The sequence below is a fragment of the Delphinus delphis genome, chromosome 1, assembly GCF_949987515.2.
Source record: "Delphinus delphis chromosome 1, mDelDel1.2, whole genome shotgun sequence".
Classification (NCBI taxonomy): Eukaryota; Metazoa; Chordata; class Mammalia; order Artiodactyla; family Delphinidae; genus Delphinus; species Delphinus delphis.
In genome coordinates, this window is record NC_082683.1 from 31,360,458 (window position 1) to 31,386,622 (window position 26,165).

Here is a 26,165-nt window from a genome sequence, read left to right on the forward strand (position 1 = left end):
GAATGGATAAAGAAGATGTGGCACATATATACAATGGAATATTACTCAGCCATAAAAAGAAACGATATTGAACTATTTGTAGTGAGGTGGATGGACCTGGAGTCTGTCATGCGGAGTGAAGTCAGACAGAGAAGAACAAATACCGTATGCTAACACATATATGTGGAATCTAAAAAAAAGAAAAAGTGGTTCTGATGGACCTAGGGGCAGGACAGGAATAAAGATGCAGATGTAGAGAATGGACTTGAGGACAGTAGGAGGGGGAAGGGTAATCTGGGAGAAGTGAGAGAGTAGCATGGACATATATACACTACCAAATGTAAAATGGATGGCTGGTGGGAAGCAGCTGCATAGCACAGGGAGATCAGCTCGGTGCTTTGTGACCACCTAGAGGGGTGGGATAGGGAGGGTGGGAGGGAGATGCAAGATGTAGGAGATATGGGGATATATGTATATGTATAGCTGATTCACCTTGTTATACAGCGGAAACTAGCACAGCATTGTAAAGCAATTATACTCCAGTAAAGATGTTAAAAAATGAAAATAAAACAGGGCAGGTGACTTGCCCGAAAGCCTTTCTCAACTTGAGGTGAGAAATTATATTTGCAGTTATTTCTTGCGGGAGAATAGCTGATGGCACTTTGTATCAGGAACCGAATCTTTTAAGGTGAATGTTCTGAGGTTGAAGCCTTTGCAAGTTTTAAGTGTGACTGTGTGTGCCCTACCTTAGTGCGTATTTATCCTCTCAACTGTGTGTCCCACTGGAATAGATAGTTTATGTTTTGGGTCCCAGGCCCCATTCCCACCTCCACCAAGAACCTTGATTCTTTTCATTTCTTACATTTTTCCTCCTGGCTGTTGATCTTGCTCTGAGGCATTCTTTCCTGGGAGGTATGGAGGTAGCTGAAGGAGCCTCTGGGTGGCGCCTTGACCCCAGAAGATTGACACACGAGAATGACTTGCCTGATAGAGGCTTAGGCCTGTGTTGGCAGGAAGAGGTGACTCATTTTTCATCAGAGGAATTTCAAAGAAAATATAATGACAGGATGATGTCAGAGGAGCAGGTGGAGACAGGAACCTTGATTGAGGTGCTGGAGGGAGGTGTTGGGTAGTATGGTTGCCAGGGTAGTCAGAATGATTGACTGGCATGGATCACAAGAAATGTCACCTGTTTTTCAGTTCCTTTCTCATGAGCCCTGGTGCGGGCAGTGCTGTTCAGTGCCTTCAGAGCATGCAAGTCTATGCCTGTCTTAGGTGTACTGTGTTTCTGTCTGGGTGAGACATCTCATGACATCCGGTGCCAGTCATGGACTTATTTCACACATGGTGTGGTGTGTATGGGCTCCTGTACTCTGTGCGTCAGCTCCATGGCTTGTAGGGTCTGTATCTTGAGAATTAAAAATCACATGCTCATGGTGGCTCGAGGTGTGGCATTTCCCCTGAGGTATTATCAATAGATACAGGAACTTGCCTAGCTATCAGAAGGTCAGATCTCAGGGACTTTACCTTATTGCCAGAAGTGCTCTGGTTCCCTCCAGTGTTTTGGCAAAGGCTGGATCTTTGCTCTAATTTTAGTTAAGTTTCCTGTTTTTTATTTTTCTTCTTTGAGTTGGTTCCCCTGCTTGGTGTGTATGGATGAAGCTGGTTAGTGAGGGAAACTTACAGTCAGGAGGACGGATAGATAAGTTTTCGAATCTTTTTATATAAGCACTCAAGTTGGTTCAGGCTCCCATTTACATTAAGACTGTAAGGAGTGCTCCTTGTCATCACTGTGTTTTAGCACCTACCAGAGTCTGTGTGATTGTGAGGTTGGAGGCTAAATCAGCAGTTTACAAAAAGGTAAAAGAGAGGTATTTATTGCTAGTACTCTGCCTTAGGATTCAGGTCTCAAGGAATATCTGGGGAGAGACAGCTTTGCAATATCAATTTCTGCTTTTGTGCTTTATGTATTGTTCATCTGAAAGTGGCGTGGAGATAGGGACCTTTAGGTAGCATAGGATGCTGCCAAGAAATAGGAGGTATTGCCTCTCTTTAAGATATATCGTAAGCAAGAAGAAAAAATAAAAACAAAAACAAACCCTCAAACAAACAAAAAAGAAAACCCCTGAAATTGGAAAGGGAGGGAGGACAGCTTTATTTATTACTTGGGGCTGTCTTTAATTGTTGCATCCTCTGGCTGATCATGAGTTCTGTTTTTGGACAATACTACTAGGTACACTGTGGGACTAAGGCTGATCTTTGGAGTAGGGTATGAAGGATATGAATCAGACAGCTTGTTTCTTAGAGAAGGGTGCTGGGCTTCCTTGGGCCCCAGTTAGCACTATTCCTCCTCCCTGCTAGTTGTGCTTCTCTCTGTATCTCTCCATGAAATAACAGGTCATTAGAAGAGACTTTTAACTTGAAGTGCCAAAGAACCCAGGGGAAAATATTCTCTAGGGTGGGTTTGATATGGGAGCCCCTTGAGGATAATTTGTGATGACAGTGTTTCAGAAATTACTACCTGACTCACTGAGCAGAAGCAGCAGTCTTGACCTGAACATGTTCTTTATATCTGCCCCATAATACATACAGGTCCTCTCTCCCTTTGGTTATGAGCTCAAGGCCTTTAATCATGAGGTTGAGCAGTGATAAGGGAGAACTATTCTGATATGCCAATTAACCAGAATGTTAAGAGTCCACGTATGAGCTGGGATCCCAAACATCTCTTTGATTTTTTTGGTGGGGAAGGAAAAGGACTCCTTTAGGGGCTCATTATCACCTATAGAATAAATAAAATCCAAACTCATATTGTCACTTAAGACCTTTCATAATCCAGTGCAACTTTCTATAAAATTGTATTTAGCAAAATGATATTTATTCTAATTTTAAAAGGTCAAATATTACTGTGAGGCTTCTAACAAAAGTAATCTGTTCTATCCCTCCGCATGTCTGAGAACTGCTTCCAAGTCTTCTAGCTGTTTCTTTTAGTATTTTCCACTACACTTCTTAAATATACCCTTCTACTAGTTATTCTTGAATTTTCAGTTTTAGACATTATCTGTTGATGTTCTACTCTAGGAAATTAGGGTTTAGTTCTTTCATCCCTGTCCCCTTTACACAGTCCCCCTCCCCCTTCTTTCTGCTGTTATACATTACTACCATTGCCTGGTACTCAGTGTTTAAAGCTGAGCCACATAGTATTCTATAATTACGTTTCCTTTCTTGACCAACTTTTAAAATTTTTTTCCTGGAATTAATAATTGCCCTATTTTTATCATTTGCCTACTGTTCTAGGTACCTATCTCCACACTCTCCTACAGGACTCTAAGACAACTCTTAGTATGTTGGAACATGTCAGATAATCTTTTGGTTCAATATTTTCTTTGGAGACATCCCGCAAGAGCTTTGTGTTCTCCACCTGTAGCCTTTAGTAAAGCTGTCACCCTGAGACTTCCCTTCATCATCATACTAGGAAATTCCTTTGCCTCTTTTCTGTATTGGATGCCATGTTTCCTGGATCTCATGCAGTCAGTTTTCTTGGTTTACTCCATCTCTTCATTGGAATATATCTTAGAGTAGCTTCCTGAGAAAGGATACATGAGAGGTTAATATTTTTGAGACTCTGCTTATTTGAAAATGTCTTTATTCTACTTTTCATTTCATGAGGGGTTTGGGCATAGAGTTCTAGGTTACAAATGACTTTCCATCAGAATTTTGAAGGTGTTCCTTCTTCTGGCTTTCAGTGTTGCTCTTGAGAAGTCCTGTGCCATTCTGGTTCCTGACTTTTGTGATCTGTTTTCTTTTGATAGCTTTTAAGATTTTATTTTTATCCCTGGTATTCTGAAATATTATGATGATGTACATTGCTGAGGATCTTTTTTCATTTGCTGAGTTGAGTTCTCTGTGGATCTTCTTTATTTGAAAACACATCTTCCGTTTATTAGTTCTTTGATAATTTCCTCTCTTCCATTTTCTCCTTCTGGTATTAGTTGGGTATTGGACTCGATTGATTTTCTGTCCTCTCCCCCCACTCTATATTCCTCTGTCTCTTTTTGTTCTTATTTATGGTGAAGATCCTCAGCTCCACCTTCCAACTCTTCTTTGAATTATTTATTTTTTCTCTCGTAGTTTTTATTTTAAGCATTTCCCCACTTATTCTCTTCATGTTCCTTTTTTATATACTTGTTCTTGTCTTATAGCAACATTGCCTTTTAGGGCTCTCTGAAGGTATTAATTGTCATTGTTTTCCTCTGCTTCCAGTATTGTCTCTGTCTCAAGCTCATTCTGTTTGTTCTTTTGGTCTCTGTCTTTCATGTTAGAGACTCTGAATGTCTGATGTTTCTTGGTGATCTTCATAATTAAGAGTTAGCCCCTAAAAAGCTGATTGGTGGGGCTTGTTGCCTGGTATGCTCTACTGAATGACCAGCTAGGGGAGGTCCATTTCCCCAGGGAGGAACTAGCCGGTCTCCTCTCTGGGACCTCTTTAGCCTGGAAGCCAGGTCTCTGGGGTTGCCAAGCAGGGCAATAGGGCAGGGGGAGAGTCTTGTTGTTCATTATGTCAAATTTCATTTAATGTTACTGTTCTCAGTGAGGTGCCTCACTTCTGACCTCATGTGAGCCTGAAGATATTCAACCAGCCTGTGTTCTGCCTCACCCTGCAGCTCTTCTTCCCCTCCCCCCAGGCCTTCAGGGGTACTAGTGCTTCTAATTCTTGAGTCTTTCTGGAGTCCTGCGCACTGTTTGCCTCGTCGCTCCCCCCGCACCCGCCCCGTCCCCCACAAGCACTTAGCAGAAACAGAAAGCGGAAATTTAAATCAGGTACCATTTATCTTTCCATTCTCCAGTTTGTCAAATTTCTCTTGATATTTTGAATTCTTTATTCCTGTGGTTTTGTGCCATTTTTATTCCTTTACTGTCATTTTTCTGAGGTTTCAGAAGGGAGTGGAGATAAATGTGCATATTAAGTCTGCCATGTGTAACCTAAGGTGGGCAGAAGTGAATCTTCCCAACTTCTCCTTCTCTCTCTCAAATACACAAACCCTGTGTTCTAGCTTCGCTTGTTTCTTCCTCTTTTTCCATAATCTTGCTTGTGCCATCTCTCCTCCTGGAATGTCTACTCTTCTCATTTCAGACTGTTGAAATCCTACATATTCTTCCAGGCCCCCAATCCATGGAAGCCTCCCCGCCCCCCCCCCGCCCCCGCATAATGACCATTCCATTGACTGAGTTACTAAAGTTCCGTTACTGAATTTTTGTGGTCTTGCCCTCTTCATGACAAAGCATATATTGCCTTATACTATCATTTTTTATACACTTACCGCTTCCCTGTTGGATTGTGAACTCTTAAAGGATAGTGTAAGACTAGTTTGTAAATTTTCTGTTGTTGGTAACAATTAACATAGAACCTAGGCAACTAAATATTTCACAGAACCGTAGAATTTTAGAACTGGAAAAGAATTTAGAGATCTAGACTATCAAATCATTTTATGAATAAATAAATAGATCCAGTGTGATTAAACGATGCTAGAGTCATATAATAAGCTAGGGACTGAACTGGAGCTGTAACCTCATCATCTAGCTCTCAAACTGCTAAATGTAGTGATAAAATCTGATATATGCTTAATTAAATATTCTGGTTAATCCAGAGTTAACCAGAATGCACTTTCTGTTTCGTTCTTGTTGAAAATTTTTATACATATCTTTTGGTCTTAGTAATGTAGGTAATTTTGTCGTAGGTAATTCTTTTTTTTTTTTTTTTTTTTTGACAAATCAGGGTATTGAATATTCTGAATTTTGTCAAAAACTGAGTTGCATAATAGTTTTCTTCCAAGGCCTCAGGGACCCATGGATTATAGGTGAGAAAAATATAAGCAACTGAACTGCAAATGCCCTGATTTCAGGAAAATTAAAAAAAATCCGGTTATGATGTTATGTGGGGTGATTCTTTTTCTTCTTCAGTAGTAGAGTGCACACAGTAGGGGGCAGACCCAGTCTAGTTGGGTCCTAGTTAAAATTTTGCTGTTTGATAATACATCAAGGATTATTGCTTGAAGTACTTCAAGGTGAATTGTCTGTGTCAAAGATCCTCTTTGATTTCCCTGAGTTATTTAGCTCTTGGCAGTCATTTCCAGAATGTTTGAGATGGCTCCGTAGATTCATCATGTCTAAGGGGTTAGAAGAGCTAGGAATATCTGTTGGGAGAAAGTTGAACAATAGCTGTTGTCCATTTAGGATTTATTGAATATCAGCTGTACCAGTCACTAATCAAAAAAGCCAGGTGCCATTCTTTTCCTCACTCCCTACTTTGGGCACTTGAGGGTGGATGGGCAGGTAGTTAAGAGGCTGAGCCTCTTCCTCTGAGATGTGGTTTTCATCATGCATTTTGCCTCACAGTATAAGGCTGCATGATAGCAGATGGTCTGATGCTGGGGCTGGCTTGCAGTCTCCATTGGGCAGAGCTGTTGCTAGACAAGCAGTCTGTGGTGGAATGAACCAGAACTGACCAGTAGGCTGGGCTGGGCTCTGCTTCATGCGCATCCTTTTTGGTTTTATCCAAAATAGAAACCGTGGTCCTCAGATTTTAGATGTACTCATTGGTGTTTCTGCCTTTGCCTGTTTCTTCATTGCCACTTGGCTGTCATCGGAGGGAATTCACTATAGCTCTGAGTCCCTGCAGGGGGTTGAGAGGAGCTATCACTGTTTGCAGGACGGGGTGTGTGTTGTGTGTTCTCTTCCATTAAAACTGTTACCCACATTTCCTTTTATTACTCGTTAAGTCAGAGGCAGCTGGGAGGATGCATTGCATTACTCACCAGGCACACACAGTGGCCCTGGCTGCGGGCGGGGAGAGTGAGAGTGAGTCAGCTCAGGGAATGGAAAAATTGCAGGGTAGCGGCAGGGGGGTGGGGTGGGGGTGGGGGTGGGGGTGGGTAGGAGTTGTGTGCCAGTGACTGTTCTTCTCTGCCTGTGCTTTTCTCTGTAAGGACTCATCACAAAGCTGTGAATACTGGGCATCCAGTTGGGGGCGCCAGTAAGCCAACCAAATTGTGGTGATGATGTCTCCTGTGAAAGGAATGAGCTGACAGTCTTTTACATTATGGGTGTATGTGGGTTTTGAGGCAAGCTTGAGCTTGTGTAATATTAAGTTCTTTGTGTAAGGGTTTCACTAGAATAAAGCAATCACAGAGTCTCTGTCTTGGTTATAAAATTCAGTCTTCTGCATCTGTCTTCGTCCAGTAGGGGTCACTGGGATATTAAGCTCTAAATGAGAGAAACTCCTAATCCTATGATAGACCAATCAGATAGATTCCTTGTCTTTATTGTACAGAGTACTACTATTTTTTTTTTTTTATATTAGAGCAGAAACAAAAGATGTGAACTTGTTTTAAGAACGTTGTGGATGGGCGTCCCTGGTGGCACAGTGGTTAAGAATCCGCCTGCCAGTGCAGGGGACCCAGGTTCGAGCCCTGGTCCAGGGGGATCCCACATGCTGTGGAGCAGCTAAGCCCGTGCGCCACAACTACTGAGCCTGCGCTCTAGAGTACATGAGCCACAATTCCTGAGCCCACGTGCCACAACTCCTGAAGCCCGTGCACCTAGAGCCCATGCTCCGCAATGAGAAGCCCGCGCATCACAACAAAGAATAGGCCCCGCTCGCTGCAACAAGAGAAAGCCCGCGTGCAACAGCGAAGGCCCAATGCAGCCAAAATAAAATAAATACATTTAAAAAAAAAAAAAGAATGTTCTGGATCATTAAGTATTTGAAGAGCAGATTATTCCAAAGGCTGAGATGGAATTGATTTTATGAGTAAGATTTGAAGAGCAATTTTTAAAGAAAATGAAAGGAGATAGGGGGAGAAAACTGTTAAGTATCTGATGTATACCTACATACTTTACATATATTCCTTATTTAATCTTAGCAACAATGCTGAGAAACAGGATTTATATACACATTGAACATATTAGGAACCCAAAGTTCAGAAACATTAAGTGGCTTCCCTAAGGTCACATAATTATGAAGTGATACTGTCAGGAGAGATCCTACTAGCCATGTTTCATTTGACTTTGGTCCTTGGACCCAGGTAAGGGGTCACGAGAGCAGAAGGTTTTATTAGAAGGTAAGCAGAGCCTGGTGGTGGACTCTCCTGAGAAAGACTAAAATAAATCTTGTGTTGAATTAGGGTTTGGAGCAGGCTCCAAGGGTTCACAAGTGGAAAGAAGCTGACAAATCTGTCTTTGTTTTCAGTGGGCAAGTTCTACATCTTTTTCACTTAGGGCTACTGCCAGGATGTGGAAAACTGTCTCAGAGAGATCTAAAATTAGCTCTTTGTTTGTGTGCAAAGCTTGGTTTCCATGGATAAATAGTTTAAGTTGGTCTCTCTTACCTACCTCTTATCTTGGCCTGGACTCTTCTTCTGAGCCTTGAATGTTGCTACCTTAGGCATTCTCAAGCCTGTGCAGTTACATCGTTGTTGAGCTCCTGACCCCTCTGTCAGCTGCATGCTTATTCTACTCTCTTGCGTTCTTGATTTTCTGGTATCTCAGGAAAACGGGAGTTGATCACGTGTTCTTAGCCAGACCACACAAAAAGACATTTCCCATTGAGACCATTTTTTGTTTTTATCTGGAAAAGCATTTAAAAAATGCATTTAGGTGGGATATGAGTAAGATGCTAACTTTCCTTCAGTGTGCATTTACTTGGAATGACAGATATTTCTGGACAAAAATAACAGCCTTGGCAAAATTCACAAGCAACCCCCATAGACAGGGCTTCTTATTCTTGTATCATCTTTTCTCCATTTACTTAAGATACTGACTCTCGGAGTATCCTGGAAAAAGTTTAATGGCTAGATCTTATTATTTTTACTTTCTTGGGGGAAACAGAACCCCAAAGAGAGGGATTATTTAAAATGGTAATATGGATACTATGGTTGACTAATATTCTTGTCTTTTTCCTTTCTGAAGCAGTGCCATTGAAGCTCAATTTGTTTTATTCATGGAGTTGGTGGTTTAGAGCTGTTAAATACCACCCACTTTGCTTTGACTTACCTCCTTGCATTGGCCACTGAAGATGATTTGATGCTTTGCTAGGGCATAAATGTTCTAGTGTAGGAACAATGATAACAATAGTTATTTATTAACATTAATGAGGGAATGTTTAATTTTTAAAAAATAGTTAATAGTGCTTACTGCATGCCGAATAGCCCATGCATTTTCTCACCTACTTCACACTGTAACACTGTGAAGAGGTAATTTTATTATCCCCATTTTACAGATGGAGAAATTGAGGATTAAAGAGATTAAGTAATTGGTCCAAAGATACAGCTAGAAACCATGAAGTCAGAATTTGAGTCGAGGTTTGGCTAACAGATTATGTTAAGTTTAGAGTTCTGGGAAGAGGGAGAGAGAAGGAAAGAGAAGAACGGGGCTTGGGGAGAGTTTGGTTGTTGGACAGGATCCGTATCTGGATAGACTTCTAGAAGTGGAATTTCTGAATCAATAAATTAACTTTTTCTCTTAAACTAGAGGAGCATATTGAGTTATTTCTGCCGTAAGATGAACAGTTTTCCAGGCACTTGCTCTCTGGTGTATGTTTTTGTGGTGAAAATAGATGGATTCTCAAGGAATGCTTATATTTTGGGAATCTTCATGATTTGTTGGACCCAGTTTTACTCTTTCTAGTTTGCTCCCCCCTCGTACTCCTGGCCCTCACAGTGCTCTTCAGATCCTCTTGCTCTTTTTGTTCATTCATTGATTCATTTATTCACTCATTCTACAAGTAGTTATTTAGTGATGAGATTTTATACAGGAGAACATTCATCTAACTTCAAAAACTTAAGTGGAGTCAAAATACACACACAACTATATTATAAAGTAGAAACTGCTAAATATTATGAGAGAGAAACATTAAAGTATAAATTCAAGGGAGGTGTTTACTTCTAACTGGGATGGAGGGAGTCACCAGGGAAAATTCTGTGGAAGTACTGGTTTAAACTGACCCATAGGAGTGGGACTTTGACTTGCGGAGATGGGAAGGAAATACAGTACAATCCAGGGTAAGCGAGGGAAATATTGTAAAGCCAGAGAGTTTTGGACTTAATTTGCTGACTGTGGAGAATTGAAAACTTCAGAATTAAATTACAAATGAGCATTTATTGAGCATTTAAGATGCACCAGTCATTATGCATGCTTCAGGGAGATTAATCTCACAGTGAATGAGGATAGGGTTGGCAGGTTGGAGACTGGGATCAGGTAAATTAGATTCGGTAATTTTGGTTATAGGTTAGGTAAATTATCAGTTTACCAAGGTTTTGTAAAGTCTGAGCAGTATTCAGAAGTCTTGTGATCAGATGTAGTTTGTTTGCTGTTCCTCCAAATAATGATAATAATAGGCAATATTTATTGAGCACATACTATGTGCCAGGCACTATCTAAACACTTTAAATACATTAACTCATTTAATACTCACTACAACTCTGTGGGACAGGTACTATTACTGTCATCATTTTACAGGTGAGGAGATTGAGGTTCCTTGAAGTCATTTAAGTAACTTGCCCACAGGTGCTAATGTGGCATATATAGTAGAGTCTGGATTTGAACTCAAGCAGCCTGGCTTCAGATTGGGCCTGTAATTGCCATTCTACTAAAATACTTATGGCATCTAGGTTACTGAGCAAGAAATTTGGATATTTTCCTAACTTTATTGTATTTGGTGACTCTGGGGTATATAGAAAATTCTTTGCAGGCATTCTGAGCCTTTGCATGTTTATTGTTGTCTCAATACCATATTGCTAAACCTTAGAGACAGGAATCATGGATGTCTCCTAATTAGCTCCTATGAAGCCCACATCCTCTGCCTTCTGGACTCACAGAATGAAACAGATGACAAGCGCTCAGGCCAGGTTTTGAGGGCTGGACCTCCCATTTCCAGAAGCCCACGGTTTCCAATCCTATTAGTCATATGCTAGTCTCTCCACCAAAATTTTAATCTCAGTTATATATATATATTTTAAAGTCTCTCTTTGTACGCATTATTTTTCTAAATTTCAGTCTTTTAATCATATGGGTCTTAAGTTTTCAGTCAGTATCTGCTGAAGTTCTGATGCTTGTGGATGTCAGTTAATTTTGAGACCAGGTATACTCCATGACAGTTTGAATAAAACATGCAGCCTCCTTTCTCACAGGCTTGCTTTCATCTCAGTCGCAGACACTAAAGTGATTCTGGGGTGTTACCCAAGATTTCTTGTGGGTAATGGTTGTGGGTGACCATCCTAAATTCTGGGGAGTGAAGTAATCTGATAGAAAGGCAGGTCTCAAGTCTTAATGAAGTTCAGAGTCTTGCTTTTACAAGGCTTTCTGATGGTTTGGGGCCCTTCCCCATTGGCTGTTAGCAAGGGATATCCTGGTGGGTGCTAAATATGTCTTTAAATGGCCTATTCTTTGTATATGAAATGATCTCTAAAAAGAAAAGTAGTCGCTCCCTCCTGCCAGCTTCTAACCACTTCCTGTAAATGACAGCACACAGATCCATCTTAGTTTTTCTGAGTGAAAAAGTTACTTTCACAAAGGCAGTTCCCCTGCTCATTTTTCTTCCTTTAAACATGCATACATACCTATACACAAAGGCTGGAAACAAACTTTTTAACCTGTCATATGTAGAAAAATGGTGTATCCAAGGTATAGCATGTCATCTTATAAAGATCTTATGAAGAGTAAATTCCTTTGGGTGCTTTTCACTGTCTTCTCTAATAATAACAGTAGATTCAGAATGTATCTTGATATTTGAGTCCCTGAATTTTTTTTTCTTCAAATTTCCTAGGTGTTTTTGAATGGCACAAGCATGGTATATGATTTTCTAATTAAGACAGCTTTGCAATGGCTTCAGGTAGCAGAATAAGGCAGAGAAATGGCTTTCACTTTGGGAAATGAAAATATGGTGAAGATATTTATAAGACTGCAAAAAGTGTGGTACAGTGGTGACACAGACAGCACTAGCACTGTAACATTTTGTGTTGAAATTGAGATTCTTCCCTTAGAGCTGGGTAGAGCCATTTACAGGCTCTTGTCTTACAAAGAGGAAATATTCCAAACATATAAATATCTAAAATTGTTTAGCTTCAGGTTAGCATACTGATTTTGCCAGAACTTTTCAGCAAAGGGAGGCAGTGTGATTAAAATATATTGATTTGAAACCAGAGAGATAAAAGTTCAGATGTCAGTTCATGTTCTTACTTACTTTGTGACCTTGGGCAAAATAACTTGAATTTTCTGAGCCTCAAGTTCTTGATTTATAAAATAGGGATATTTTAGGGGATATTACAGGGATTACATTGAAATAACAGATTGAAGATGCTTTCTAGTAGCTGCTTAATAAATATCAGTTTCCCTTCCAAGCAAGTCTGTCTTCTTTGACCATCACAGCTCAGGAGCTTCTCTACAGCAAGAGGGGTGTCATCATCATCTTTGTGTCCATTGTGTCTAGCATAATGCTCCATATTTTAAATTGAATGAATGAATAAGAGAGCCCTGCTCCAGAGGGAGCTCTGGCTTAGTCTCCACTGGATTGCACCATCAGTTTTTCCTCCCTAGTGCTATTCCCTTCAGCAGACACAATTATTGACACATTTCACATGCCAAGAAAAATTCTCTTTTGAGCCTACATCCCTCTTTCTGCTCCCTTTTACAGCAAAATTCCTTCCTAAAAGAGTTGATGTTCGTTATTGTCACTGTTCCCATTCTCTCTTGAGTCACTCCCGTTGGACCTTTTCTCTGCCATGCCATCAAAACTGCCCTTGTTAAAGTCACTAGCGACCTCCACATTGCTAAATTCAATGGTCAATTCTCAGTCCTCTTCCTGACACATTAACAGCTTAGTTACTACTTAGAGCACATCCTTCACCTGGCTTCTGGGGCAGCATGCTCTTTTGGTTCTTTTAATCCACTGGCTTCTTTTTTTAGTCTCCTTTGGTTGTTCTTCCTCTTCCCTACCTAATGTTGGAGAGTTTCTAGGGCTTAGTCCTTGAACTTGACCTTTTCTCTCTCTGTGTTTACTCCCTAAGTGATCTCATCTAGTTTCCTGGCTTTAAAGCAACAGCCTGGGTCTCTCCCGGAACTCTGGATTCGTATATTAAATTGCTTATTCAGAATTCCACTAGAATGTCTACTAGGCATTTCAAAGTTAATGTATCCAAAATGGAATTCCTACCCCACTCCCCACAAAAACCACCCCAAACAACTGCAACCAGCAGTAAACCCCAAACCCTCTGCTTCTCTGGCTGCCCTTCCCATCTCAGTAAATAGCAGTTCGGTCCTTTTAATTTCTCAGGCCCCAAACCTGGAAGTCATTCTCAACTCTGTTTTTTCCCTGCTCACCCCACATCCAGTCTATCAGCAGATCCTGATGATTCTTTATATATATATATATTTTTTTTAATTAATCTTTTAAAAAATTCATTCATTCATTCATTCATTTATTAATTTATGGCTGCGTTGGGTCCTCATTGCTGCATGTGGGCTTTCTCTAGTTGCGGCGAGCAGGGGCTACTCTTTGTTGTGGGGCGCGGGCTTCTCATTGCGGTGGCTTCTCTTGTTGCGGAGCATGGGCTCTAGGTGCGCGGGCTTCAGTAGTTGCAGCACGTGGGCTCAGTAGTTGTGGCTCTCGAGCTGTAGACACAGGCTCAGTAGTTGTGGCGCACGGACTTAGTTGCTCTGCGGCATGTGGGCTCTTCCTGGATCAGGGCTTGAACCCGTGTCACCTGCATAGGCAGGCAGATTCTTACCCACTGCGCCACCAGGGAAGTCCCTGATGACTCTTTAATTTGTCCAGAATATGACCACATTTCACCATCTCTACCACTGCACCCTGGTCTCAGTTATATCTCAGGCACTAGTTTTCACTTAGATTATTGTAATGGCATTATAACTAGTTTCCCTGCTCCTGCTGTTGTCGCTCTCTAGTCAGTTATCAATATAGCAGCAAGAGTGATCCTTTTAAAACCTAAGTTAAATCCTATCACTTGCTCACAGGAAACCCTCCAAAGGTTTCCCATTTCACTTAGAATAAAAACCAGATTCTTTACGAATGGCCTGTACAGCCATAGATGATCCGACCTCTCTCTGGCCTCATCTCCTGACACTCCCTTAGCCGATCTGGTTTCCCTGATGTCCCCTGAACACACCAAGCCTAATTCTGCCTCAGGGACATTGTACTTGCTCGTTTCTTTTTTGGGCTTATCCTTTCTCTAAAAAGCCACATGACTTGTTGGTTTGTAATGTCATCTTAGTAGAGAAACCTTCCCTGACCATCCTGTACATAAAACTGTAAACATCCCCCCTCTGGCTCGCCTTTCTCCTCTTCATCTCTTTTAGTATATGTTTACTTGTTTATGTTTATTTTGTGTATTCTCCTATTCTCCTACTAGCATATAAGCCCAATGAAAGCAACATCTTTGTTTTGTTCACTACTCTGTTCCCAGTACCTAGAACAGGGCCTGGTACATGGTAAATATTTGATGAATTAAATGTAGGTTAACACAAAATCGTAGATGGTCTTGATGCCAGGTTAAAACATACACATTGTAAATATTAGTTCCCCCATCAAGGGCCCTTTGTCATCTCTCTGGTGAGTAGATTGTTCAAATCTAAAACCCTTCCCTTTTATTAAAAAAAAGAGGGTGTAACTTTAGAGATATTAAAGCAGGTTGCATTTTTAAAGCTTATTTGTGGTAAGACACCATGTTTATATACCATAATGTAAAAGGCACTGTAGAAATAAATAAAAAAGTAGTTTGGTAGAAAGATGAGGCCATAACCCTTCTCTGAGTGAAGGGTCCTGGGTGTTAGATGTACTCTTGGCCGTTGGGTCTTCTGTGTTTTTGTGTGTCCACACTTCATTTTATATAGTATCTCTTCATAGAAAAGTAGATGAGAAGAGGGGCAGTGGTACTGCAAGAACTTTGCATATTCAGCCTAGGTTGTACAAAGTTCTTTCTAGTCTTTACATGTGTTCCTTAGGTTTATTGAAATATAATTTATATACAATAAAAGCCATCCATTTCGGTCTACAATGTGAGTTTTGACAAATGTATACAGTCGTGGAACTATCATCAGAGTCAGCAAATAGAACATTTCCATTACCCCATAAAGTTTTCTTGTGTTCCGTGGTAGTCTGTTCCCTTCCCTCACCCTGAGCCCCTGGCAACCACTCATCTGATTTCTGTCCCCATAGTTTTGCTTTTCTAGAATGTCATATAAATGGCATCGCACAGCACGTAGCCTTTTGTGTTTGGCTTCTTTCATGTAGCATAATGCTTTTGAGATTCATCCATGCTGTTGTATGCATCAGGAGCACGTTCCTTTTTTATTGCTGGGTTGTGGTCCATTGTATGGATGCACCACAGTTTTTCTTAGTTCACCAGTTGATGGACATATGGGTTGTTTTCAGTTTTAGTTATTCTGAATGAAGCTGCTGTAAACATTTACGTACAGGTTTCTGTGTGGACACGTTTTCATTTTTCTTGGGTCAGTATCTAGGAGTGATACAGCTTGGTCATCCTGGTATGTATATGACTGTTTTCTAGAGTATTTTCTAGAGTTGCCAATTTCATCCCCCACCAGCAGTGTATGAGAATTCCAGTTGCTTTATATCTTGCCAGGACTCTTAGTTTTATTCATTCTACTGGGTGTGTAAGTGTTAAAGTGTTTCCAGTTGCTGCTACAGTGTCCATATCAAGTTTTCATTTGCAAGCAGGCTTTAGTTTTGTTGAAGGCATTCTTTTCTGTGGAGCTTGTTCTGCACGTGATCCTCTCTGTGGTGATGTTTGGGTCCCTTACCTCCTCCTCCCGGGTTGTGGGTGTGGAAGGGTTGCCCTCCGACTAGGCCGGGGAACTTGTGGACACTTACACATCCCTGCGTACTTCGCCTCCTCCCTGCAAGTGGTTCCCTAGTGTTTCTGCAACTTTTTTCTTCTGGCTCCATCCCAGCCAGGCTGGGAGAGGAAAGTTAAGAGTGTGGCGTCCTCTGACAGCCTCCCTTCTTGTAGAAGGGTCTGAGGCTTGTTTGTTTAAGCTGAACAGAGGATGCCAAACATAGAGTTTGAGTCAGCTCAGCAGTAGCTTAGACGCCCCTTTTTGCTCTCCTGGTTCCTCCTTCCCTTTCCCCTCCCCCTCTGGCCAGTTGTTTCCTGGGCTTTGTCTGAGACACACTGTAGAGTTTTAGTCCCCATCTACTACTGCCTGCTGTAAAACAGAGACGAGATGGAGGAGAAGCCACCAGGAAGTGTCTGACAACACTGAGCTGCGGGCCTCTGCCTCTGTACTGATAGTACAGGACAGCAGTAACCTCAGGAGAAAGGCATTTAGAGTCTGCGCTGAGCTGTGGGCTTGTGGCTAATTCAGGGGAGGAGAAAGGACGGGCCTGGAAATGCCTCTCTTAGATTCGTCTTATTTGCCACCAACCATCTTTATTTTGACGCACATTCTTGGAATTGCCGGTGTTCTGTACTGGAAGAGATGTGCCAGAGGCAGAGCAGGTAATGGGTGCCCAGTGCTTCTTGAAATCTGCTGTGGGGCTTTCGAGGGTGGGGTAGATGACGGAGGCCTTCCCAGTTGCCTTCCTTAAAGGGCCAGTACAGCCTCTGGGCTGGGTGCTGTCAGACCTGAGTGCGTGTGGGATTTACTGAGGAAACCAGACTGTCCTGGGACCAGTTTGGGACCTGGACCCTTTACTGTTTTGTGAGGTTCGTCTGGCTGGAGGGTGCTGGTTGGATGAGGTGATGTCTGGGCTGGAGGCTGAGGGAAGTGGCAATTGTGCTGACTTTTGTCCTTCCTCAGAGAATCAAGCCCTTCCATTCTTTACTTTCTCAGTCTCAAAGTGGTTTTTGATCTTTTTTTTAAAAAAAACAAAAACAGAGTAACTCTATCACCCTCCTTCAGGTGTAAATGTGGGAGAACTTGTGGGGTTAGAGAAGTTTCTAGATTTGGTGTATATTTGGGTGAGAAAAGGCAGAGGAGGAAAGGTCAGTGAGAGGAAAGGGTCACAGGGTGTCCTTGCTGAGGTGCATTTGCGAACACGGGGGTGCCTCTGTTCTCTTTGATAGGGTTGAAACTGTTCCTTTCCCCTCAGGCAGCTACACAGTTTACTCTCTGTGTATCCAAGCCATCCTGCATCCTGTTCAATGCAAGGAAGTTAACTGTTCTTTCCCCCAGGTGAATATTTGGATCCTGATATTAAAAATTTTTTCTAAGTGGTAGCAGACCCCCCACCCCCACCCCTTATTATTTGTTACATTATATTTCTTTGGCTTCTAAATGCCCAGTGCTGGGATCAGCCCCGTGTTTAGCTGATTCTAAATCTCCGTAGTTGAGGAATAGTAAAGTCCAGCTTTTGCTGGAGTACACCCTTGGATCTCAGTGCCTTTAGTCCTGTCTTTGTGACCTGCTTACTGCCTTCAAGCCAACCTATTGAGACACTTGTTACTTGTATCTTACAATTAAGATGGAGGTTTGATGACATTACTTAGTATCTTATTAGAAGTTCATGAATGCTTGACAGAATTAGAATTAGATTCAGTCATCCCCCAGTGTCTTTCCAGTAAGTCCCAGAAAAGCTTATGACTAAATACTCAGATCCCAATGTGTGTCTGTATCAGCAAAAGCAGACGGACATTTAGAAATATGTTTGCTTGTGTAGTGGTGTGTTTTAAAAGGTAGCTCAAAGTGGCTTTCCTGAAATGTAAGCCTGTATTTGAGCTTATAAGGAAAGGAGTAGACAGGCATGAGTTATTTGGCTGTATATACTGTGTCATATATAATGAGAAAGTAAATATTATTTAGGCAAAGGTTGCTGCTTTCATTTTCTTGTGCATTATGGTAATGGCGTTTCTAAACCACTAGTTGATTAATATTTTAAGAAGTTTATCCTCAGTATAGGATTTGCTATTGAACTTAGAAGTCGTAGCCCTATCTTTGAAGTGCTTTCTTGTTTATGTTTTAGAATATTAATTTCATAAACAGCTGTAAATAACATTGAAATAAACAGAAGAAAAATAGATTGTAAAAGCTTTTTATTTTTATGAAACAATATTGATTCTAGTACCTAATAGTTATATTGGGAATGTGCTATGTTCAGTTTATCTGTAAAATTAGAGCAGTGGTTTTTTTAATTGGAGAGTATGGATTCTAAAACTTTCACAGGAGTACTTAAGAGCATCTGTACCCATTTTATTTTAATTTCAAGTTTAAGATGTATTTTATCTGTTAAAGTGTGTTTTTAAATGACGTGTATACTCTACTGTACTGCCAGTTGGACATCACCAGAATAAAGTTCCTCCGCCATCTCTGTATACTTGATTTAAAAAGGTGAAGATTGTGTCTTCTAGTCTGGTCTTTTTTTTTTTTCTTCTTCTTCCCCTAATAGGAGGTGTGTACACTATTGCAGAACATACTGTACCACATAGGTCCTGTGCCTAATAAATTCTAGGCAAGTCTCAGGTGTTCAGTCCTTAATAGTTAGTGGGTAACACATTGTTAAGTGATAAGTGATAACATTGTAATATTGGTTTAGTGTGTACCACAAGGTTTTGTGCTTCTTGTTCCACTTTTCTAGTCATATTATAGGATGAACATAGTTTTTAGATATTGAAGGTATTTAACTTTGAAACAAAAATTTCTGCAGTTCCTTCATGCTCTTGTATTAATTTATTTGAATAATATCCTGAGGTTACAGGCAAACTATGAAACTGTTACTATTTGTTTCTATTTGTATAAAACAGTTTTTTAAAAAATGGTTCCCTATAGTAAAGCACAGTACAGAAATAAACAAGATGCTGAGACTGATATAACTGTAATTCAGTAATCTCTAATTTCAGTCAAAATTACCTGATTGGTTATGTCATTTGGCTTTAAAATAAGTAACATAAATTTGAATGTATAAAATTGATTTATGCTATTTAATACTGAAATTATATGTTGAGTTTCATGTAAGATTTGTTTAAAAAAGTGCTCTGTCGGGCTTCCCTGGTGGCGCAGTGGTTGAGAGTCCGCCTGCCGATGCAGGGGACACGGGTTCGCGCCCCAGTCCAGGAAGATCCCACATGCCGCGGAGCAGCTGGGCCCGTGAGCTGTGGCCGCTGAGCCTGCGCGTCTGGAGCCTGTGCTCCGCAACGGGAGAGGCCACAACAGTGAGAGGCCCGCGTACCGCAAAAAAAAAAAAAAAGTGTTCTGTCAGAGTTGAAAACTGCTAGGTTCCTTTTAGTGCTACGGTTCTAAGATACAGTGTTCTAGTAAATCTTCATTGTGTTTGTATAGATTTCAGATTTCTTCCCTTCTTAAAGTTGATAACAAATTCTATATTGCTCTTAGAGCTGGAAGGGACCTTACATATCAACCAACGCAACCTCTCACTTAGTACCACTCTTGTCAGAAGTTATTCTTCCTTTGCATGAAGGCCTTTGTAGAACATACAACCGATGGACTATTTGTTATGTTGGTAATGGAGAAGTTCTTTTTTAATCTGAAAGTTGCCTCTTTGTAACTTACGCCCATCAGCCAAGTTCTGCCTGGCAAAGATCTAGTATACCGATGGTCCCCAACTAGATTGGTTCGACTTAGATTTTTCGGCTTTAACGATGGTGTGAAAGCAATATGCATTTAGTGGAGATCATTCTTTGAATTTTGATCTTTTCCCAGGCTAGTGACATGCAGTACCTAACTCTCTCCTGATGCTGGGTAGTAGCAGCAGCCGCAGCTCCCTTTCAGCCATGTGATCATGAGGGTAAACAACTGGTACAACCATTCTGTACCCATACAACCGTTATGTTTTTCACTTTCAGTATGGTATTCAGTAAACTGCAAGAGTTATCCAGCACTTTATTATAAAATAGGCTTTGTGTTAGATGATTTGCCTAATGTAAGTGTTCTGAGCACATTTAAGGTAGGCTAAGACAAGAGTTGATGTTTGGTAGGTTGGATATATTAAATGCACTTTCGACTTTGGATATTTTTAACCTGCTCTGGGTTTATCGGAATGTAACTACAGCATAAGGAAGATCTGTCCTCCCTCTTTTAGGTGTCAGGCTTGCTTATACTTGAAGGCTATCTTTGCCAGCCTAGACACTTCCCTTTCTAATACTACATACAATTTCCTAACCCCTTATCATTCTAGTATTCCCTTTGGACAGTTAAATTGATTATTTTTGCTTTGAAAATGTGGTGGCCGTGTGTGTGTGTAGAGAGGTGAGGGGAGTACAGCAGGAATGTGGGGAAGGAATCTCTGATTACTATTTCTTAGCTTTCATTTGCTATTTTTTTCTAGGTGTTAGGAGTCCATTGGTGAGATCTAGTTATATGATATTAAGTACATGGCTTTAACAACGGTGTTCCCAAGTCACCGTCTCTTCAGCAGATGTAAACAAGAACAGGAAGACACAGTTTGTACTGAAGCCATAATACCTGTAAGACAGAATTTAGCACTCACTTAGTATCAATACTTGGAATTTCAAATAGCTTTCAGTACACCCTGTCCACACTTGCATTCACATATATTATCTCATTGTTCCCCAAACTTCCTACTGTTTTAGCTTGCATCATCATTTTTCTTTTCCAGGACTGTTGAAATAATGTTTCGCCCATTCTCTGTGTTCCCTCCACCCTCTCGCCCCTAGTCTGTCTTCTACCTGTAGCCAGAATGATCTTTCTAAACTACAGAGCTGTCTGTGTCACTCTTCTGCTTAAAATCCATTAAAGCTTTCGTTCTGCTTTTAAAAGAAAGTTCAAACTCTTCATCAGGAGATAAAAGGGTTTTCATGATCTGCCGCCTGCCTATTTCACTAGTTTCACATCCTGTCTTGGCCTTACAAGCAGAACTCCGTACTCAAGCATCATTTAAAAACTTGTAGATCACTACCCGAAATGCCTGTATCTTCTTTTTAACTAACAACTTGATGCTTGTCCTTCAAGATAAGTAGTTATCATTTCTGGAGAGCCTTCCTTGACTGGAATAAAAGTTCCTCTTCTGCGTTCCAGTAGCATTCTGTTAATACTTCCTATTCAAACCCGTGTGGTCATCTTGTTCAGCTTGTTTCTTTCCCCACTAATTAGATTTTATTAGACTGTAAGATCTTTAAGAACAGGAACTCTTACTCATCTCAGTTTCTCAAGTGTCTGTGACAAAATAGATGTCAGTGAATGTTACTTGAACAAATAAATGAAGGAATTAAGATATCATTAGATTAAGCTGTAACAGGAACCATACCCTGTTCATGTGTTACTTACAGGGCTTGGCTTAGCTTGATGTGTGGCCTGAGGTGAGTGCTCAGTATAGGTTAACTGAATAATATAGAGTTGCCCTGTGTATTAGTTTATCAATATCCATGTCATGGTAGTGTAAATAGGAAAAGGGCTTTATTTATATACTTGAGAAGAACATTTGAATTTTTTGTTTGTGAAAGGACAGACTAAGGTCTTGCTTTCTTTATCTGTAAAATGAACGAGTTGGACAATCTAATCTCTTAAGGTTCTTTCCATTTCCAGCATCCCACTAGGAGGACCAGCTATAATCCCTGGATCTGGACCATATGGAGTACAATCTAGAATTGTACCATGTCTTTTTTTTTTTTTTTTTTTTTAAAGCAGCTCCATTACACTATTGAGTCTCATTAACCTAAGACAAGTTATAAAATGGCCAGACCTCGTGCATGAACTGTTGTTGTCTCCCCTCCAGAGGCTGCTGTTCCTTTGGTTTTCTTGAACCTTCAGCATAAGACTTAAAGGCATCCTAGTTAAATCTTGTCCTATGAGATTTGGTGTAGATTTTTGCAGTTGCTTTGAATTTTAATTCCTCCATTTATGACTTAGCTGTGCATCCTCCGTTTGTAGTACCTAAATTTTGTTACGCATGTAAATAGACATGCAAATATTTAAACAAATGGTCATATACCTAATATATCTTTGCTCAAATAACTAAAACAATAGGTGTTGTAGTCAAGATGTAGTCTTTTTCTTTCCTTAGCTATTTTTTTCTAGATTGTTCAGTATGTAGGAAGACCACTGAACTTCGAGTCAGAAGATCTGGATTCTAAGTCCTGGCTTTTCTGCTTACTACTATGTGATGTTAGGTCACTTAATTCCTCTGGACTTCGAATTTCTAATTGGCATGAGAAGAAAAAAGACTAAAGTCTCTAGTTTTTTGCAATTCTGGCAGTACGATTATCTGGCTGACACTTGGATGTAGTATGGAATTGTGGTTGAGAGCTTGTTGAGAGTCTGGGGTCAGACTGCCTGTGTTTTCATCCTAGCTCTGCCCTTACTGGCAGAGTGACATTAATCTGTCTGGGCCTCTGTTTCCTCATCTGTAAAATAGGGTTAATAATACTGCATGGTTGCTTTGAGCTAGTTCTTAGAATATATTCTGCACATGGTTAAGGACTATATAATTGTTTGCTATCATTATACTTTTTTTTTTTTTTTTAGCAAAACAAAACAAAAGATATCAGTGAAGACATTGCACTCTCCTGTGGGCTCCTGGGACAAAATATAAATGCTTATTTTTACAGTTGGGAATTTAAAAATGTGGTAGAAGCCAATGTGGAAGTGTTTAAAAAGTTAGTGATATATTATGAATCAGTATCTCACACATTAGAAGGAAAGACTACGTCTGCTTTACTAGCCTCAATAGTGGGTGATTTTGATGTTTTAGGAAATAAATTGAATGTATAGCTTCAGTTTTCTGTACTAGTAAGAAAGCCGGTAGCTGTAAATTCTTAGATAACTTCTAGCCATGTGTGGAAATATTGGCTTGAATCTCTTCCTTCCATTCAGCATTTTAACGAATCTGCAGGTAGCAGCCAGATTCACCTTTTCTTGCCTCTCACATCTCTGGACTTCTAGTGAACTATGAAATGGCTCAACATTGGGCTAAAAAGGAAGTGGACTGGCCCGGTTAATCACTATACATGCTGATTTCCTCTGGGTAATTAAGAGCTGACTGTCCTCATCAGGGTCCTCTCTTTCCCGTTAGCAGCGGCTTCCCTTTTGAGGCTCAGGATCTCCTAGGATCCTAAAGGAAAGGCCTGTCTCCTGGTGGCTAGACTGACATTGTCCCCAAAACTCTCTCCTACTATACTCAGTCTATAGTACCTTCCGGGGAAATAAGTTCTGCCTAAATGCCAGAGGAGTGAGAAAAAGGGCACGCTTTGGTTCACCTTCCTTAAACCTTACCCAGTAATGATTATTTTGATTTTTGGAGACTGTGAAATTATTTAGTATTTCTAGAAGTTGCTCTACATACTCATTTGGGGTATGCCTTAAATCTTCAGTTGGCCGCAGGTAAGTGTTTTTATTTCTTAACTTGCCAGGAACATTCTACCTCCTCATATATATAGCTTCCCTACCCCAGTTTAGTTACTCTGGTTTAGGTCCCTCAAAGACAGCAATGGTGCAGCAGGAGGCCTAGCTTCGGAGCAGGACAGATGGGTATGTAACCTTGGTCTAGTTATTTAACCTTTTAAAAGTAACTTCGTCTCTAAAATGGAACTGATGATACCTTTTTTTAGAGAATTGTTGGGATTAAATGAAATGATATTTAAAGTTTTTAGCACATTGCCTGTGAACTAACAGTAGGTGATCAATTAATTTTAGCCTTAAAATTAATTAATTGGGTTATCAAGTGCCTTCTAAATGTGTTAGAGACTAGGCTATGAAGAAGACAGTCCCTGCACTCAAGGAATTTAAATCTGATAAAGGAAAAGGTTACTAAATATGAATCAGGAAATCTTTATTCCCTTTTATTCTCTCTTCCCTATTTTTTATGCATTTCTTTTCCTAGGTTAAGGTAAATTCTAGGAGGACCCTTCCTCCAAGAGTGACCAAGGAGTCTCTAATAAGAGGAACAAACTGAGTAGAGTTGTCACAGGTTATCGGGGTGACTGGGAGCTTAGTCAAGGAGGGATAAAGTCAGCTGTTAGTCCCGTTATTAGTAAGTAGTAACAGGATTATTACCAGTTTGTAGGTGGGAGAGATGCCTAATAGGGGGTAAGGAAACTGTCAGGGAACTGAAGCAGGTCACAGGGCTTGTTTATACTGTGTGACCTGCTAGGTAAACTTGTGTTTACTTTTTTTCCCACTTGCAGTCTTTTGGGCTAATTTCTGGAAACCTGCTTTCCTGGGTGCTGCCCCTCCCTCCCTGTCTTCAGGAACGGGATTGGAAGTAGCATTAGCCTGAAGAAGTTGTTCTATTTAGGGAGCTAAAGCAGAGGGCCAGTGATTAGGCCCTTATCTGCAGTGGGGCCTTTCTGAGTGGTGTGGGGACAGGATCAGAGCATCTGTCCTGACATCAACAGAGGCTCTGCTTTTTCTATTCCCTGGTTGCATCACAATTATGAAGAAGCACTGATGGGTCGGGCCATCTGAATGAAAAAGCCCTTCATTGTGTTTCTTCAGCATTCCAGTGTCTGGTACAATTAGCCAAGACTCAGAAAACAAGTTGGACAAACAAGCAAGCAGCCTTCCACTGAAGGATAAAGGGATTTCTGGCACAGCTGAGTTAAGTGCGTTGACTGCAGAGACAAAGTGGGAGGGTCTGGGAAGAGGAAGGTGCCTTTGGGATGACATTCCTGGCTGGATGAGGGGAAAGAATGGAGCAAACAAGCAAATCGTATTTTTGAAGCTGATGAAATCTGCTGTGCCAGATCTCCTAGAGGCTGGTTGGGGCTGGGCTACTCTATGAGGAGGTGGAATCACTGGGGAGAGACTTTTGACTCTTTGGGCAGCTCAAAGTCGGAACATGAAGCTCCCTGTGGAATCTAGGAAATCCGTTGGCAGCGGACAGCGTGTGGGCTTGCCCCGTGATAGCCTCCCCGACCGTGGGGCTTTTTCAGTTGGTTAACACTTTACACACACTTCAGCCTGAGAAGAGTCCAGCCCCAGCAACAGGTTGTTGGGCAGTGGATGCACTGGGCCTGTCTCGGCAGTTAAGCCATTTTACCTCACCAGCCCTCCTGCAACTGTCTCAGATTCACCGGGTCACAAGCTTCTGCTCTACAAGTGGAAGGTACCTCAAAGACCGGCTTCTGCCTGCGCAGGCTTACTCACTCACTAACTCGGCTGGACTTCTGCATCCGAAGCGCCCACCTCGCCTGCTGCTGTTGGTCTGAAAACACTGAGCTAGCTGGTGGCGCTTTTGAATAGGATGCCTCTTGCATGAAGACCTGGACCCAGTTTGGAAGTGCCCCAGGGAGGAGCTTCCTCTCTGACCTCAAGGGGAGGGAGGAGGTCAGTAGGAAGTGGTGGGTGGAGCCACTTCTCCGAACTTCTGCTGTCTCTGTTCACCTCGAAGCCTTTTTTAAGGAGCTGCAGGGCGTGCACAGGCCCCTAGCCGGAGCTTCTTTGGCACACCTTCCTTCTAGGCAGGGTCAGCAGACGCTGGCGACATGTGGCCCAGTTACCAAGATGAGCACGAGTTCAGCACCCACCTGGTTTGCCGCATGTGCTGCATGGGTTAGTACGTGAAGTTTTTTTCCTTGTCTGGGCCTGAGGATCCCAAATAGCCCTTACTCTCACTGACTCATAAGAACGCATGGGCTCTGAAGCCTTGGAGGCGTTACAGCTTTGGGGCTTGTTAAAACGTGCAGTGGGAGAGACTGGGGTGCCCGGCTTTCTGGGGAACTTAAGCTTGTAGTGACTGGCAGTTAAGAGCCTGAGCTTTGGGTGTGGCACTTTTTTATAGAGACTGAATTCATGCTCATGCTTCTGTCTGTATCAGGAAACCACTTTTAAGTTATGTTGCATAGTTCTGAAAGTCCAGGGCGTATTTTTAGGAGAAGTTGGTTGGTTACAGAGTCCACCTCTGAGCAGACAGGATTGTGGGAGGAGGGGAGGGTGGAGTCATGACCCAGGTTTCCTCTTTGGGGCTGATTGCTAATTCTCTTACGTTTACTCTCTTGCCAGCTGTGAGGAGGGAAAAAGGCTTGAAAGTGGTCTGGGGATGGGGATCTTAGGAAGAGTTGGAGGCTAGGAAAAGAGTCTTGTTGGCTTAGATCTCTCTTGATAAAGGAGAGGAGTTCATTTAGATAATGTTCTGTGACCTTGAGCAAGTGGCCTAGCCTTTTTTGGCCATAGGTTTCCTTGGCTTCCAAACTGGAGGGTGTACAGACTGATGCTGGAGGTATCGTCATCAATTTCCAGTAAAATGG

At 41.3% G+C, this 26,165-nt stretch overlaps 1 protein-coding gene across 14 annotated transcripts in view; it reads left to right on the forward strand.

The window, feature by feature from the left end:
- MACF1 (microtubule actin crosslinking factor 1) overlaps positions 1 to 26,165 on the forward strand; it is a 341,652-nt gene that overhangs the window by 84,532 nt on the left and 230,955 nt on the right. For 2 of the 14 annotated variants that reach the window (XM_060019802.1, XM_060019774.1), the window contains exon 1: positions 15,685 to 16,508. The exons of 11 other annotated variants lie outside the window; for them this stretch is intronic. In XM_060019802.1, the coding sequence (XP_059875785.1) occupies positions 16,400 to 16,508 (109 nt within the window). In that variant the 5' untranslated portion in view covers positions 15,685 to 16,399. Of the gene's footprint in view, positions 1 to 15,684; positions 16,509 to 25,329; positions 25,471 to 26,165 lie in introns of those variants that run through there. One more of the 14 variants, XM_060019784.1, reaches the window with a different exon arrangement.